The sequence below is a fragment of the Carassius gibelio genome, chromosome B4 (genome assembly GCF_023724105.1).
Source record: "Carassius gibelio isolate Cgi1373 ecotype wild population from Czech Republic chromosome B4, carGib1.2-hapl.c, whole genome shotgun sequence".
NCBI lineage: Eukaryota > Metazoa > Chordata > Actinopteri > Cypriniformes > Cyprinidae > Carassius > Carassius gibelio.
Window position 1 is genome coordinate 22,583,484 of NC_068399.1, and position 19,238 is coordinate 22,602,721.

General features: G+C 35.9%; 1 protein-coding gene across 1 annotated transcript in view; it reads right to left on the bottom strand.

The window, feature by feature from the left end:
• The window catches only part of tmtc1 (transmembrane O-mannosyltransferase targeting cadherins 1), a 35,204-nt gene extending 18,007 nt beyond the window's left edge, over nucleotides 1-17,197 (bottom strand). The window contains exons 1-8 of the mRNA XM_052554888.1: nucleotides 16,774-17,197; nucleotides 12,172-12,349; nucleotides 7,560-7,633; nucleotides 6,293-6,469; nucleotides 1,994-2,075; nucleotides 1,728-1,831; nucleotides 752-830; nucleotides 561-671 (exon numbers count right to left, since the gene is read on the bottom strand). Coding sequence (XP_052410848.1) covers nucleotides 561-671; nucleotides 752-830; nucleotides 1,728-1,831; nucleotides 1,994-2,075; nucleotides 6,293-6,469; nucleotides 7,560-7,633; nucleotides 12,172-12,349; nucleotides 16,774-17,075 — 1,107 coding nt within the window. The 5' untranslated portion in view covers nucleotides 17,076-17,197. The remainder of the gene's footprint in view (nucleotides 1-560; nucleotides 672-751; nucleotides 831-1,727; nucleotides 1,832-1,993; nucleotides 2,076-6,292; nucleotides 6,470-7,559; nucleotides 7,634-12,171; nucleotides 12,350-16,773) is intronic.
• Nucleotides 17,198-19,238: the final 2,041 nt, after the last annotated feature.

Sequence of the window (19,238 nt, forward strand, 5' to 3'; positions counted from 1 at the left end):
AATAAACAAGTAAACACACATTATTTAGGCATATTTAAAAGTTTTAAAGTGCTTAACGAAGGTCTTTGACTGCAATGGAAAAGTTTTAAAATGCCTGAAGATACTCTTTGACTGAAATGGTGTGCGGGACTATTTTTTCCAGTGTCTTTGATGCTTAAATCACATTCATGTGTCATATGAAAATGATATATGAAGAATTTCTGCCTTACAAAAAGATGATGAGCAGAAATAATTGCCTGAAGAACTGATAAAAAAAAAAGCATCTCACTTCATGCACAATGTGTGCATTAGCTCACAGCAAACATCTGCTTCATGTGAGCGCTTGCACTCATTTACACAATCAGGTTGCCATGGCGATGAGTCGTGAAGAATTGCGTTGGGAGTGAAGACCGATACAGAACAGCGGGGTGTGAGACAGCTCGAGCGAAGGCTTTTATGTCTATCGGAACGAGGAAAGCTAAATGTGTGTGTTTTTCTCATAAATGATGACAGAACGAATCTGTGGAGACGCGGTTCCTGCGGTTGTGTTGACGTGTTGAAATGCATGTGTGTGCGCAAACCTGTAGGCATGTAACACAGTTCAGGATCAGCGCCAGCATGACCACTGCCAAAGCCAGGGAAGCAATATTCCGTCCGTCCCACAGAGACTCCACTAACGGAATGCTGCCCACCTGTCAATCACAACTCAAGCAATCATTCAACATTCCATGAGATGATGCAACTGCTGTGTGTTTATGTTGATGCCATTTACCTGCCAGTCGTAGCAAAGCACTATGGGAGCCAGTAGAAGCCAGGCATTGAAGGCGAGCAGGTAGCAGTATGTAAAAAACCTAAATTGACAGCAAAGAATATAGCATTTAATTTATTAAAGGAATAAATATATAAAAAGTTTAAGCCTTGTGCTATCTAATTTGGTGTTCCCTGTGAAAAATGGCCAGACAGTATCACCAAATATTGGATTCAATTCAGTTGGTTTTTTATTTCTTTCAGGAACGGATTATTCGTAGGCCTCACTGATCTGAGCTCATGCACCTCAGTTTTTGAGTGAATATTGCCAAAATTATCCACATATAATGCTTTTTTCACTCACAACTTTAGTTTATTCTATCACGACTGCCTTTTGCTTTTGCCTCGGTAAACTCCCTAATTGGCTGCTTATTAATAGTTAATAAGGTAGTTGTAAAGTTTAGGTACTAATAACCAGACAATATGCTAATATAATTGGTCCCTATGCTAAAGTGTTTCCCAATTGTGTGTAGGCTTGTCACCCTGTGTGAGCAAAATTATTATGTTTTAGTCCAATGTGATTACATTAATCATAATTTTCAAGAGAAAGAATATCCTCTCCTGGTCAAAACAACTAGAACACAATATGAGGATTAAAAAAAGTTCTAAACAGTTTTTTTTTACAATGAATGTGAAGGATGAAGATGTTCTGGTGGTTGCAAGGGTGTTGTTATCGTGTTTTGGAAAATTTCTTCTTGACTTAAGTAAAATCTAATCCTAAACATGTCATAACATTGTTAAGAATTGTTATTCATCCACATACAATATTAATAGTCCTTTGGCAATTATAGAAGACCAAGTCTTGGACACATAAAAATCCATTAGTAATACAAGTAAAACAACAGTTCTACAGTTGTAGTGCATACAGTCTTAACTGGATTAGAATATATTTCTCTGTTAACTGAAGATGAAGATGTGTGAGGGATGACAGTTGGACCGACCTGGTGAGCAGATATGGAGAGAAGGATGCTGGATTGTCTTGCTCTGAGAACAGTGGCATGGATCCACCCATTAGCCATAAGCGGAAAAACATGATGACTGTAACCTGGACAAAAACAATTTGAACAAATGAGCACTTGAGGTCATGGGGTTTGCACCAACGTGATAGAAATGCCAGTGCTGATTTAAAAGAAATAAATGATTGATAATGAAAACAATAATGAAAATAAGCATTGCTACATTTGGCAGTAAACACATAGCTACTTACATGTAGCGAGATGACGCAAGCTCGTTTGACGAACGGGCTGGAAATTCTGACGAGCTCCTTCAACCTGGAGCGCGACAGGTGTCTGGAATGAAAGCATAACCAGATGTGACAGTCGTTTAACGGCACCACAACTCACTCAGCTGAACCCATTTTCATTCATTACTGACTTAATCAAACCATCACTGAATTACTTCACAGATATATTAATCTGTTTACTGCTGCTTTCAATTAATTACATCTCCATCTTGGAATACAGAGCTGCAAGAAAACAAATGAAAAGACACACACACATAAACACTCTCACAGTCCTTATTAAAAGTTTTTGAAATGCCACTCTAAACTGGAACGGCATCATCCTTCTTTGAGAGTGTTGGGATGTACAGTGAATTTTAATTCAGCGTGACATGACACCATGACAGCTGTGACTGGAAATGTGGGTGAGATGAATGAAAGAAAAGAAGGAGGTGGGGGAGGAGTGGAGCTCAGGCTGTACATCGCACTTTTGCTGATTGATTCAGTAAAGAGCTGCAGAGAGCTGGGCTTAATGACGGTGTCTGTGTGTGTGTGCGTGTGAGCATCAGTGCTTTTCAGAGTGTATTGTACTCCAGGGATCGGTAACCAGGCTCAAAGACAGCACTGTATTTTAAAAAACACAAGCCTCCCGTCTCTGTCCTCGCCTTTTATTGCGATTTCCATTTTCTGGCGTTTTTTGTTCTTGACACAAGAAAATTAGAAGATATAGAAATCAGGGAGGCATCTTATACTAAACAATTATTGTTTAATAAATTTAAAATCACATTCCTTTTCTTATTATGATTCATTCAAAAATACAAACTTGTATTTTTGATGTTATTCAAAAATACAAAGTCTTAATAATATTTCTCTCACTCTGAAACAAGTTTTCTTTTCTGATGACATCACCAGGGCCACCAAGATTCACCCAATAGAGATGTTTCCAGTCTAACTGTGTGCAATTCATTTTGCACATGCTATTTCAAAGAAATCAAAACATTTTCTCTACGTCTGGAACAACTTTTCTGATTGCATCATCAAGGCCACCAGGTTTCAAACAATGAGGAAGTTCCCAGTTTTATTGCGAGTGATCCAGTTGTGCATTTTATGCCAAAGAATTTGAAACGTAAAATGTAGATTTCCCAACAATATAAACATTTTCACAATACAAACGAATTTCCTTTTATGATGACTTCACCAAGTCCATCAAGTTTCCGCCAATGGGTGCTGGCTTTGCGTCAGAAGGGGAGGAGTCCTACACAGAATACAAACTGGCACAGGAATTAAATCCTGTGAACAAAATTAAGCCCTGTCTAAAATTTTTTCCTCAGTAAATATGCTCTTTTACTCGGAAACATGTCACCTTATGGGAATAAAATCAGTTGCGAATGAAATTTCATTTTAAATGTCTCCAATATTTTTGTAACCAAGCATAATTAGACCCCCAACCATGAACATACAAATGAGACGTCAACATCTTCTGTACCATTAAATGTGCTATGAAACTGGAAATAAGACAATTATAGCATGTCTATACCAAACAGTACAAATGCAGATAAACAAACATGTTAATGGAATTAGGAGCATTTATTCAGTTAATGTCAGGTGTTCGTGTTGCATTTGTAATTGATACTCCTATGAATATTGCAATGGTGTAGAGATACAGGATAGAAAAAAAAAAGTGTTGGCTTATGCATTTAATAATAACAAAGCCCACAGGAGACACTCCACCCTCTTCACTGCAAACACACACACACACCAAAACGTACATGGAGAGACAGCATGTCTGCAGGCATTACGACGACTATCAGTCACAATCACACACTATGTGTGTGTGTGTGTGTGTGTGTGTGAAAGAGAGAGACAGAGTTTGTATCTCATGTCCTCCCCAGGGTCACGGGTAGCAGCAAAGGTTTATGGGCACTTTTGAAAATCAAATAAAGCTGCAGAGCCCTCATTCCCCAGAGGGACATGCAGACAGAGAGAGGAATCTTTCCTTTGCTGTTCTTCAAGGCTGAAGAGTGTTATCATTCCCACCAGCAAACCACAGCTCATGTCACATGTTTTATATAAGTGTCACGGATGTTTTTTTCTGCTGCGTCTGTTAACGTCATTCTGCGTCTAGAATGATGAAGAACTAATATGGTTGCAAATTTAAGGATTTTAAAAAAATTATACAAAAATGTAGAACACTAAATTTTTATTAGGATAAAAAATAGGGAAATTATTATTTTAATAATTATAGTCAATAATTAAACATTTGTGAAATGTGGCACATGAATGCAAGTAAACTAATAAATGCTACAAAAATCAGATTATTCATATTAAATGTCTTAGTAATGGATTAAAGGAGCTTCCTACTGGATGTCTGAAGTCATGTGAGGTCTGTGCTGTCCCTGAGGTGGTGTGCTCTGTGACTAATGCCGAGAAATAGATGCATGTCTTGTGTTTTTGATCTCTGTAGAACACGTGTGAACGTCGAGAGAATTAGCTGGAAAACATCGCCGGCACTGAACATAATTTAAGTGCTGTAGTGATATACACAACACAATGCATTATTGCAACATGATATACATACATGGATACAAACTGTATGGCCAGATAACTTCTAACGTGTGAGTCTGAGAGGTTTTTAAGGTGTTTGGATGTGGCTGCTAAGTGGTTAAAATGCTGTTAGAACTGTTATAGTTAAAATAAAGCCGTAAAACCATGAAAAAGGCATTTCTTACACTATTCATTTAAAAATGGCAAGGCTGAGACAGCAACTTATTAGTCTAGGGGGAGAGGAATGAGTATGGGATTGTGTGTGAATGTGTGCACAGGGGTGTAATGTTTGCACACAGCACTTGAAGATCAGTCTGGTATCTCAGTCGTGCGTCTCCTTCAGTAATGAGAACCCAAGGGCCAGTCAAGGGGTCCCTATCTATTTTCCACTCACTGATGAGCTCCTTTGTTCAGCTTTTCCCACTCTCAGAGACTGAAGGCCCACCGGACACAGGGCACATTTTAAGTAGCTGAAATTGTAATTGAAGCAAATGAGGTTGACACGAGGAGAGGGAGAGAGAAAGAATGAAAGAGTCTGGGTTGAGTCGGGGAGTGCGATTGCTGTTTGTCTCGCCTGATTGACTCTCTTCAAATGCCAATTACTGCCACAGCCGACCGAAAGAGCTGAGCTGTAATTGGAAGATTGCTTTGTGTATTCTCCATCGCAGATATGTGCGTTGATGTTTGGCTAGATTGCCAGCTCACAATTTGTTTGGTACCAGTCAAACAGGAAGATTCTTTAAATGATTAAAGAAGTAAAAAACTGATTTGCTTTCATTTGAGTAGTCTACCTTTATGCAATAAAAAGACATGCTGTAATGAACATTTTGTCATTTGTGGTCATGCAACAAATACTCTAGATGATTATAATAAATACATCATTTTTTTACTTATTCAATGTGTATATTGCAATATCTTTGAATCTGCTCAGAATTAGCTTAAAGGGATTTTCCTTTCCGAAAGAAATTGCCCTGATTTATTTAAATTAATTGAACCTGCCACTGCATTTTTGAACATGAAAGTATTCTAATGGCAAGCTTTTTAGAAATGGCTAAATAGAGCACATTAAATCATTGCAATATTCGTGATGTTGCTAAATGTTTTACACAAAATCAAAGCTCTGTGTACATGTTCATGTATGTGAATACAACATACTAAATCAGTTTCCCGAAAGGTCACTACCCAAGGTCAGACTCTGTGTCGTCGGCATGCATTAGCATGTTTTGATGAGCTAAGCTAATTTTCAGACAGTACATACAACAGTCAATGTCTGTCTAGGGACTGGCGATCTTTGACCGTCTCCTAATGATTTTAAAGGTTGTCTGTGCTAGGTGATCTGACTGCATGTGATGAATGTGTATCACTTATAGCACCGTCTCAGCCTTGGGCTGATGATTGAAAGCACATGGCTGCTCCGATGCTCCGGCCACAGTGGAATTCTCCATAAACATTCCGCTGAAGATTCCATCACAGACGGCCTTCCTTAAGCCCTTTACATGCACACCAGCGAGGGATTTAAATGACTGCTATTTCAGATCTAAATCAAGAGGTGACCGACCAATCAAAGACAATTTGAGAATTGTTTGAAAAGTGATAAAATATGATCGAAACTCTGTCATGATGTCATGCATGCTGATTGTAACAATTAAAACACAAAGAAAAACAGAGCTTTCAAAAGCAATGCTAGCTGACAATAATCAGTGTCCGCTTATATGATGGCATAGAAAACACACAAACACTTACAAGATGAGTGGTTTGCGGCACAGCACCAGGAAATCGTATAGGACGCACACACCAAACACCGTAACGCCCGTCTCTTTCACCAGCATGGCACAGGTGCCCAACAACAGACTGAGAGCTAGTGACAAGACAGACACTGTGGGGGGAAACTCGTCAGCTATTCTGCTTGCTGACACACTCCTGAAAGACACACACAAAAAAACGAAGTCATCACATTTACTCTACTGTTCAAAAGTTTGGGGTTGTTTTTATTTTAAAGAAATGAATGCTTCTAGTCAGCAAGGATGCATTCAATTTATCAAAAGTTACATTAAAGACATTTCTATTTCAAATAAACGCTGTCCTTTTGACGTTTTTATTCATCAAAGAAACCAGAAAAAAAAATTCCTCAAAAATATTAAGCAGCACAACTGTTTTCAGTATTGATTATAATAAAGAATTAACAAATTCTAAGATTGATGACCAATTTAGAAAGCTAATGGCAGTAAAAAAAAATTTTGGACCCACTTTATATTAAGTGGCCTTAACTACTACATTTTAATTAATAATTTTGTACAATGTACTTATTGTGTACATACATGTTTTTACATTGTACTTATATATATAAAAAAACTACATGTAATTACATCTGTATTTAATTTCTGTAATAACATTTATAATTAAACTGTTGACCCATACTTTACACCTTAACCCACCCTTAAACTTACCCATACCTCCAACCCTCTCCCTAACCTTACCCCTATCCCACCTCAATAGCAGCAAAAGTGTTTTACAATACAATATGAACACAATAAGTACATTGTACTTATTTTTTTTATGTAAGTACATAGTAGTTAAGGCCACCTAATATAAAGTGGGACCACAATTTTGTATCTACAATTCTTTAATTCATGGCTCTATTCATAAACAAATCATGATAACTGAAATAATATCAATAAATGAATCAAATCATGACCAAATTTCAGATTTCAAGATGTATCGCAACTCAGATTAACTGGATTCTTTTGGTCTGATTTACAATTAATTTCAATACACTGAAAACAACAATTTAGTAAAAAATAATAATAATAATAAATAAATAAATAAATAAATCACATAACTGGAAGGACAATCTACACAAATATTAATAATAATAAAAAAACCTTTTCACATTCACAGATTAAACACTGTATTTTGGATCAAAATTAATACATAAATAGCTTTGGTTTGATAATTATAATCAATTATTACATTTTGTGATCAATGCATATGGAAAATACTCTGCTGTTACCTAATATAGGAGAGAAAGGATAAGAGGAACAACACGCAGGCTAACACATCAGCTCTCCCAACAATCCCAGACACCTGTAACACACAATTATGACACATTTATAATCTATAACCTTTCAAAAAAAAAAAAAAAAAAGTAATTTTGATGAAATTTTAATGTCGCAGTCATTGAGCCATTCTCCCAAAATGGTGAGTGTTGACACCCATTCCTGACGTCAGCCGGCATTCTAAATATATTCACTTCTATTGTGGCATAAAGGGTGGTGTGAGAGTGTGAACTGTGTGCGGAAAAGATGTATACATGTGTGTGCGTGTGTGTGTGTGTTTGCAATGAAGGAGAGCCACTGCACATCTAATGATCACTTCTTAGTAAGACAAATGGAGGAGAGCGAAATCAAATGAGGGGAGAGAAAGAGCGGGAAGGAGAAAACGAAAATGTGTGGGCAAGAGAGAGAGAGAGATTTATTTCCCTGTCACTGTCGGCTCAGTCTTTTTTATCTTCCCATCCCCCAAAAACGTACATCATCCATAAAGTCCTCCTATCCTCTCCTATCGGTTTCCTTGCACTTTTTCCTGCTTGTTTTTGCCAGAGGCACAAATTCTAAAATGATCCCACAGTTGACACACTCCACATCTGGAGGGTTTCTGAAGCCCATCCCCCAGACGCAGAATTCCATGGAATTATACACACACACACACGCTTCCAGAAGACACACCCCGGAGCAACACACCATACATGCACCGCTGGTGAGGGACACAGAGTGTGTGTGTGTGTTTTTCACTGCTCTGAGAAATCATCTTAAATGTAAACATATAAAGCCCAGCGGCCCTTAAAACAGCTCAGCGTCTGTGTGGTATTACAGTCCGGCTGCAGTGTTTATGGGCTGAATACAGATGTAGATGTCGGGCCAGTGGACCTATCAGCAAATCTAGCGCCAGACTTTCACAGTTGCTGTAATAAAGCACTGTTGCAGACACAAAATCACCGTCTAAAAGCATGTGTAAATGCTGCCTCCGGGTCATGTAGTATTTATGAGATAAGCGCATGTGAACGCCACCCTAATGTTGTAATGCATTCAACAACTAAAGAATATTGCAGTTATCATTTATATCTTTTTTTTTCAGTATCCATTAATAATATATTTGATGAGAAAGTGTGTGATTTCTGCGCCACTAAAATGAACACTACAAAAACATTTTATTGTATGTTATTAAATTATGATGTTTCAAATGTATAAATTATATATTATATACACACAAATTATATATATATATATATATATATATATATATATATATATATATATATATATATATATATATATATATATATATATATATATATACACATATACACACACATATATATATATACACACGTATACACAAACACAAATTTTACATTTTTTAAATAAACATTTATTTATATTACTATTTTGCATGTTTATATCCATCTATCTATCTATCTATCTATCTATCTATCTATCTATCTATCTATCTATCTATCTATCTATCTATCTATCCACATTTTAAAATACAGATTTTTCTATATACTTTTTTTGCTTTTCTAAAATTAATAAAATATTTACATTGTACTTAATTGTTCAGTTTTATTAAATTACATTAATTGCATTTATTAAACATAATTATATAATATTATTAACTGAATAATAAAACAAGCTAATTAAAACAACATTTTTCATCCTAATAAAATTATTTAATGCTAACTATCAATATCACATTATTACAATGCCTGTGATTGTAATTAGGAACTTACCAGAAGGACTGTATGTACAATCCAACACACACACACACACACAACCTGACCATGCATAATGCTATTACCCACACAGTTGTGTAGAGTTTGAATGACCCTGTACTTATCCCTCATTCCATTAAACTTTTACATTATTAGTCACTTGTGCTCCTACACATTTCCCACTGTTTGTTTCAAACAACAGCCCATTACCTGCACTAATAAACTCTTATCCTGCCTCCTATAATGGAGAATTTAACCCTGGACATTTGCAGAAAGTACATGCACACTATACACTAAAAGATCATGTTCCTAATCTATTGTTTTAACACATTTGGTCCATAAAGTAGACCCATGGATGTCGGAGGTGCTTTCAAATGTTTGGATTCAATTGTGACTACTTCTTTCCCCATGCTAAGACTGGCAATTAAACACACACACACACACACACAACATATCTACAGGGTGATTGTATATCAAGCCAGGGATCTGAAACGCTGCACTTCTCAGAAAGACCCACAGCTATACCTCATTTCAGCCAATTACCTAATTCAACAGGAATTCCTCAAGAACAGCTGCAGTCGGGCCCTGCATGCCCTGCCAACGGAGAGTCCTCAAACACACACACACACACACACACACACACACACACACACACACACACACACACACACACACACACACACACACACACACACACACACCCACCCACACACACACACACCATTCGACTGCTGCAAAACCACTCACACTGTAACCACTCACACTGTAAATGTAAAAGCTTAGAGGAACAGATAGTGGAGAGAAGCTTACACAAACACGCTTTATCGCACACGCACAGCTGAAAGCCGAGCAGGTGTTGGACACTAGCTGAAGTTCATGCGTAATTTATTTATTTATTTATTTTTTTTAAAGGTGCACGAGTGTGCAAGAAAAGTTAAGATTAGGAAAATATGACTCGTATATGCAGAAATGTTTGAAACTGTATGGGAGAGTAGAATAAGAAAAATAGTGCCGCTAATGACAGGACTTAATGCATTTTTTTCAATTAGAAGACAGTGTGAGGCCATGGGCAGTGGCCAGCGGCGGGTGGCTGTGAGGGAGGAAGCAGGACAGATGGTCAGCAGGCTGCAGGCAGGCTTCAGTACAGTCTCCGGGGAGAGACAGAATGCCAGAGAACGAAGGACTTTCATCCTCCATCAGGAGCCTGGTGACGCCTGTCAAGCGATGCTCCTCTCAACTAACAACTAGCCAACAGCCCTGCTGTGGGGACAAACCTTCGGCTGCAAGCTGAGCGATGCACAGCTGATGTAACCTGATAACCTCACCGGATATCATTCACTATGATACGGACACCAAATAACCACTATTTTGTTTCATGAAACACCATGGAGCATGTGTTCAAGGGTGAGGCAAAATGGAGGAAAACTTCTTTGTTAATTAAGGTGATAAATAGTGGAGAGTAAAAGCCAGATCTGAAGCATCACTAACAGTCAGATGTTGAGAATAAGTACGTATTTTTGGATGTTTTCGAAGGAAGTCTCTTAAAGCTGTTTATGATGAAACGTGTTGGAAAACTTGATTTATGTTCTTTTAGAAAATGACAAATTAAGCTAATCTGTTAACTGTATACTCGGATACATTATGCCATGGTGCCCATTCAGTTTAAAAGTGAGTTTGAATACATTTTGCAATCCCATTATTCCCTCTTTGTCCATCATTTCTACTCTGAAAGTGGCAATAAATTAAAGAAAAGGAAAACTATAATAATCTCCTCCCCACCCACCCACACACACAGATTTGAGTAAAGTACCTCTTTGTCTTCCATTTATTTATCCAGAGATTAATTATATTTCTGCTTGATCAATCAAAACTCTGAGGACAGCAGCTCCTCCAGCGGCCGAGTGTGTTTGTGTGTGTGTGAGTGTGTGTGTGTGTGTGTGTGTGAGTGTGTGTGTGTATGTGTGATTGTGAGTCTCATTAATGCTGGTGGGATGCAGCTGTTGATGTATGGTGTTTACACAGAGCTGACGATCGGAGTCTGGTGCGGTGGCATGGACTCAGTCCAAACAACCCAGCAAACACTCTACTGTTAACACACTCTGCAGCTCTGAAAGCAAAACTCAAACACAGTCCACATCTCCATAAAGAAACACCCTTAACTTTCACAGAACATTAAACATACAATTCCTGAATATTAAACTAACATTCATTTTGAACATATATTTATATCATTTATTATTATTTATTGAATGTTTTACTATATTAAATAAATAATTATATATGATGTATACACACACACACATATGGTTAATATATGACATGTTATATACATATCAAATATTATTTATAGCATTTATATCAATAGATAGATAGATATGCAAGAAATAATATTAAGATTTTAAACTGAATTTTTATGTTTTTTTGTTAACTATACATTTTTCTTCACAATAAAATATTTTTAAAAATACAATTTTATTAAAAAAAATATTCAATTAAAAATATATAATGTTCAGTAAATGCATTAAAATCATTTTGACCACAAGTGAAAACTTACTTATATTTGTGTGTATGAACATATAAATTGCATATAATATAATAACCTAATCTATAATATAAAAATATCATATACGTAGATAGATAGATTTTAAAATAAAGTATTAATATAATCTTGCCCAAATATAAAAATTCTCTCATAATTAGTTAAATAACTGGTTAACTTATTCTCCCTCATGTTACTCAAACTTTACGCTAGTATTTCTGTAATTAGTATTACACAGCCCTTAAAATACAACAACATATACGGACGAGTAAAAATAGAGTAGAAAAGTAGAAATGCAGTGTGTTGTGCACTCACAGCTTCGGTGTGAATGGGGTGGACAGAGAAAAGCAGTGCGGTGAGGAAAGAGAAGTTGCTGTCTTCAAACACACACTGTTCGCAGGTGAGCATGAGCAGCGCCGTCACCATGCAGTGCAGAAACACGTTCACCAGGTGGAAGTAGAATGGAGTCATGCCGCCCAGCAAAATGTTTAACCTGCAGCGAGAGTGAAAAAGAGAGAAAGAGTCACATTAAAAAGATATGAGCATGTCCTAACCAGCAAAATCTCTTGCATGTGTGTGTGTGTATATATATCCAGATAATTGCATATTCTGCATCAGTTTCTGATTGACTATGATTGTGTTCAGTCATGCAGCAGGTTTATTTTTTTACTATGGACAGACAAATTACTTTAGAGGAATGCTGCAGTTTCATGGATTTCAGGTCTGTCTCAGCACGCAAAACAAAAAGACCTGACTGTGGAGAAATCTCTGATGTTTGGTAAACACTTTTGCTTCACCTTGAGATGCAGAAGACCTAAAAGAAACCGAGAGTGAGAGACCGAAAGAGATGAGAGAAGGGAACAATTAGCCTAAAGCAATGCAACATTAATGAGGTTCCATGGTCACCTTGACTTGCAGGAGAGATTGCATTAAAATTTAGCAAGAGCACCAGAGGCAGAACATGGCATGGATTATGATGAACATTTCACAAAACATTCAATATATACATAATACTACCTCAAACTAAATTATCATCATCAGGTTAATGATGATGATGATGATATATATATATATATATATGATCATTTTCTATCTATCTATCTATCAATCTATCAATCTGTATTATAATTTTTGTATATAAAATTATATTTGTATTTTAATGGATATTATTTTTTATTTTGTTTTCCTATTTTGTAGCAATAAATATTTATATATGCTAGAAATTTATATATGTTTTGTTTTAAATTTAAGTTTTCTTTTATTCTAGTTTATACATTCCATATACTTAGATTAACTATCTATTAAAGATTTCTTCACATAAAATAAAATAATACTCTGAAATTGAATTAAAATAATTTCACCCCAATGAAAACTAGCTTCTCATTTATTCTCCCTCATGACACTCAAACCCTTAATGCTGTTACTTTCTTTTCTTTCTTGTTTATTCCCTTAAACCCAAATACATTAATATTGATGGCACTTGCTACAACCCAATTATCGTCAAAATTGAATCATGAGAAGATGCTTAGCTTGTTTACTCTAATTAAAGATGATTTTGGAGGGTCTCTCAATTAGGACTGTGAAAAGCACAAGACTTTGTCAGGACAAATGCCAGATCACAGTACTTTCAGACCAACTTGGACAGCGTACTTTGTTATGCAAGCATGAAAAAGCTGTCCATGAAGGTTCTACATGAGTCACTGAATACACCTGCCACTTGATATTTAGCTCCAAGCTTGACATTCAGCGCTCAGGGTCGAGAACAAGCCGGAGAATGAGAGGAGATGGAATGAGAGCGAGAAGGGTGACAGTTCATGAAATGATGGAGGGAAAACGATAATGACTGTGAAACAGTTTGTACATCTGCAGGCAATAACAAGCCTGTGTTTGTTTAACTGCTGCTGATTAATGTGACATTGAGACGGGAGTGTGTGTATTACAGTCTCTACAGGACAGCAAGAAGATGTCTTCAGGCCTCATCAAAGCTGAAAATAAAAATCTAGCCGTTTATACTGAGTGTGCAGTCTTTAGGTTCCATCAGACAGCATCCTTAGGCCGTTCTGCAATCACAGAGCCATGAAAAACTCTTGGTCACCACTAACATCACATAATTGCAATGCTCTCAGTGAACAGAAAAGCGAGTCCAGTTGATTTGAGGAAACTATATGAAAGGTATGGGTCACCTCAAAGTGGAAATTCTGTCATTATTTACTCACCCTTCCTGTCATTCTACAACATGGAGCATTAGAGTACAAATAACAGGGGCTGTGAAGTGCAAACAACTCCCAAAATGCACCACAAATCTATCATAAAAGTGGTCCATACGATTGTAACATTTTAGGTGTTATAAAGGCATATGATAATAGGGTTTTTCTGCTGGCTCAGTACCTATTTTTTTAGTTTTTTATTATTCTTAATATTCTGCCAACATTTCCAATGGCCCCATCCCAAATTAAAAAAATATTTTTAACACTGTTTTAGTAATATATTTGCTCGAAACACATATATATATATATATATATATATATATATATATGGTATTAGTATTTATAATATATACAAATATATATTTTATATATATCCTTTATGATTTAGCCATTGATAGCACTGTGAAAGGAACACACTAAACTTAAATTGTAAATACTGATAATGTTAACATCTGGAAAAGTTATTCTAATTCTAGATTTTTTCTGTTTGTGTGTGTGTGTAAATATTAAAAATTAATTTATTAGCCACGGTCATTATAAACTAAACTCTTGCTATGGACCAATTCTCCAAAATCATCAACTTGCATGCTCCAGGGAGGAAATGATAGCATTTAGTTTTGGAGCGACATGAAGATGATGATGAGTAAATAATGACCGAATTTTTTTGTGTGAATTAATCCTTTAAATTTGGAGGCAGCTCTAGCGTTGTGTTAAAGGCTCAGCTCTAAGCTCAAACTATAAGTCTGAGAAAGACAGCTGACGTTTTTCAAGAGTTTGTGTCAAGATGGCATCAGAGAGCAGATAAAAGACACGAGGATCAAACTGAGATACAAGAGTGACTCTGCCTGCAAGCTCACAGCTCTCTCTCACACACACGCCTGTGTTCTCAAGGGGATTCGTTTTATCTCTTTACTCATACACACACTGGGGAATGAGCAGCACCCGTTCGCTCTCTCATGACATGCACGGCACAACTGATATGCTTCAAGACTGAAGAATGCCAAAATTACCTCGCTCAAAATCTCTCCTCCAAGTATTTTAACTTTGTCAGGGTGGGAATAAGTAGCAATGTGAGCTAAAAAGAGTATTTTATGTTATTTAAATAAAACATTTTTATATAACATTTATAAATAATTAACAATCTTATAAAATACATTTTATTCTACTTCCAAATTACTTGCAATGCCAACATTTTCACTGCCACCAAAGAATAAGGTTCTTTCAAATACTAGAAATATGTGTTGTTTAAAGGTATATTTTTAAAACTTTTAAATGATTCTAATTATATTTCCCCCCTATTTATACTTCACAAGCCAACATGTCCAAGGCCACAAAATAATTCTTAGTTATTTTCAAATAAATAAATAAATGTATATATATATATATATATATATATATATATATACACACACACACATAGGTTTTAATACAATTATATATTATTATATAATAAAATAATTACTTGTATGTAACAAAATTATATATATGATATATAAATAGCCTAGAAGGACATATAATAAACTTTTATACATTTCTAGTTCCTGAATGCAACATATTGTATTGCATTGAAATTTCAGAGCTAGGAAAGTTAGTAACTAAATAACGTATAACTCATGTAGTATAAATACCTATAGGTCTTTGAGTGCTGAAACAAGACTGTGCGAAAATTATTACCAATAAGTTTACAAAAAGAAAGATTTTTATGCACTAAAGACCTAGGCAGTGATTTATCTGGAGCAGGAAGTGTCTGGCTGCTCCAAAAATAAAGGAGATAAAATATGAGGCGCAGAGTGGGCTGTTAATTGCCTTGCTATAAATACAAAACGATTCCTTTCAGACTATAAGGAACAATCCTCCTCCGTTGTCGTTGTGTTAATTCTGTTGTGGATGTTGGAGAGCTGTCAGATTCTCGCGCCATATGGACTATGACGTCATACACGCGAGAGGAACGCCCTGTGTTCTGAATCCGGAGTCAAAACACGCGAGCTTGAACTGTCTGTCTGTAACTCCTACACATGTGTGTGATAGTCTGTTTCATTTCACCATTTACGAGTATTTATATATTTATTTTTTAATGGCCGTTGTCGTGGTGAACTTTGGGAGAAAAGTAACTCTCTATAGAAACTGCGCAACAAGTGTTTACTAACATTCCCAAAGAAAACCCCAAAGAGTGGACATGAACGCGAAGCTGACGTATTTAAATATCTTTAAATGGGCGTTCACGCACAACGTTTATTTTTCATACGCGTCTGACTGGCGTCGCGTCATGAGCGTTGTGTTTTTAGGGCGGTGGGTCAAGTTCAGTTTAGATGCTTTGCGCTTCGTCATGAAGTTTCTAAATGCAATCATTATTTAAAAAATAATTTACCGGAACACTTATTTAAGTTCAGCACAATAACTCGAACACATGATATATAGTGTTAAATAAACAATAACGATGTTTTAATATCTACAACATGTAATCACTTACTGAGCCTATGTGCCAAATATGGTACTGTGCCATTTTTTATGACATGAATGGCTATCATCTTTCAGAGAATTAAACTGCTCTGATCACGTGACTCCAGCCATGTAAAATGTTCTCATGAAAGTTACGATAATTCACAACTTTGCGTAAAACCTTGCCAGACCTTAAGTTAATGTCAGAAAACTGAAATGTGTGATTAAAAGCAACTTCGGGTCACATCTTCGCAGGAGCTGATGGACTTACTTGAACGTGAGGATGCAGAGAGGACGGTAGGATTTGTGGCTGGTGTTATCAGCCATCCGCTTGCCCCAAAAGTCATTGGTGAAGATGCTCCGGAGGCTGGAGCCCGGTCTGACATCGGGATTGTTGGTGATGGCCCATATATCATCATGCACAAACTCCCCCCAGAGAGAGTTACTGTAGCAGAGCGCGCACACCGCCACCAGCGCCGCGTACCGGACTCCCACCGCCGGCCTCGGGAGCGCCGACAGCCGCCTCTGCATCGGCGAAGGAGCAGCTTTGGTCCCTCTGCTGTTCACTGTCATGTCGGTCCCCGTCTCGCATGCTGCTCGTGCGAGTCAAAAAGAGGAGAGTCGTCCCGTTCCATAGCCCGTGTGCTGCACCGAAGCCCGGACAGCGGATCAGCTCTGAATGCGTAATATCAGCGAGTGTGTGAACATATATAAGGTGTCGAAGTCTATGTAACCCGCCTACCAGCGCATGCGCAGAAGAGAGAGCAAGAGAAACTGGATGAGAAACAGAGACTAATGTAAATTAGAGAGAGAGAGAGAGAGAGAGAGAGAGAGATACAAATTAGAAAGAATGAGCGCGTAAGGAAAAAAAAACAGATGGAAAGAGGGAGACAGATGGAAACAATTATGTTATAAAAAATATTATATTCATTATAATTCCCCATTGAATACTTTTACATTTACCTCATTTTTGCATTATTTACTGTGTATATGTGTGTGTGGTTATCATATAAAAGCTTGTTTCCACTACAGGACAAAAAAGGAGAAGAAAAAGTTAATTGTGACTCATAATTTAAATAATTATATAATTAATTAATTTATATTTTCTATATTATATATTTTGTTACAATTCTGAAGGAAAAAGTCAAAATTGTAAGATTAGAATTCACAAAAAAAAAAAATGAAAAGTTGTAGGCCTACTTAAAAAAAAAAAATTATAAATATATATATATATATATATATATATATATATATATATATATATATATATATATATATATATATATTGTGCAATCCCTGGCAGGGAGAAATAAACAATTGTGAGATGTACATTCAGAAATGTGAAGAAAACAAGTTAAAATTCTGAGTTTATATCTCACAATTCTGACTTGAGATTAAAAGTCACAATTACTCTTATTTTTCATTCCGTGACAAAAACAAGTTTCCATAAATTAGAGCTAAGAAATAAAACTGGCAAAAAGCCATGTAGTTTACTAGTTTAACAAGTTTATGTCAAGCAAAGGACTGTTAGTTGGTACTAAATGTTCAGATAATGTGCTTTGATCTAAATGGCTGTAATATGAAGAATCGGTTGCTTTTTACTGTTGTCAAAATAGTGCACAAGTATACTTGTATGACATTAGTTAGGTTAAAAGATTATTGATTCAATTTTTTGATTTTTTTATAGTTTGTATAAATTGTAGTTATAAAAGAAAAAAAAATATTGAACAAAATGGCAAACAGAACCTGAAAGCATCTAATTGTTTCCATAATATCTGTTATGGTTATAGCAGTATATTTGGGCAGAAACTGTGGCTACCAAGGTGAAATTTTGAAGAAAATAAGAACACAAGAATAAAAGAATAAAAGAGAAAGATAAATGCTAATTATGGCGCGAATAAGAGAGAGAGAGAGTGATCGCAGGCAGGAAATCAATAAAGAGCTGTGGGATATTTCACACAATGATTGCACTGCCTTGACCGTGACCTGTGCTTCCACGCAGAACCAGTCTTAAGCAAATTGCTCTGGGTTTGGACTTGCTAATGGAACAGGAAGACAGGGATAATGAATCACCATGATAAACGCACTCTGAAAGATTCAGTGATGGGTGAACATCTGGCTAAACATGATTTTATGCAAGAAGTGTTAAAATTACCCTTCTGAGGGGGCCGTTTAAATACATCTGGTGGCTCCCTAGTCAAAACACTTGCAACCAGACTGAACAGTGAAACTGACTGCTGATGGTGCTTTTTTGCACTTGTGAAATAATTTTCTTGACAATTAAGCACATTTAAACACCTTCCACCAACTGTCAGTAGCAGATGCAACAAAGAAAAAATAACAAATTATATCATGGTAATATCTGAAGTACTGAATATAAAATATTTATATGTATATTTAAAGAATACATTTTTTGGAACAAAAATGTGAAAAAAGAAAAATAAATAAATAAATATATATAAATAGAAAAAAAAGCACATTTTAAATTGTAAATTCTATAAAATATAATTTCTAGCAAATATAACAATATGACATTATATATATATATATATATATATATATATATATATATATATAAATAAAAATATGGAAAAAAACTTACTTATATATATATATATAAAGAAATAAATACAATTTTCACATATTGCAATACACTTGTGCAAAATGTGCTTAACTGCTGGAAAATTACAAATAAAAATCATAATTGTACTAAAATAGGTTTCATTTTCTTAAAAT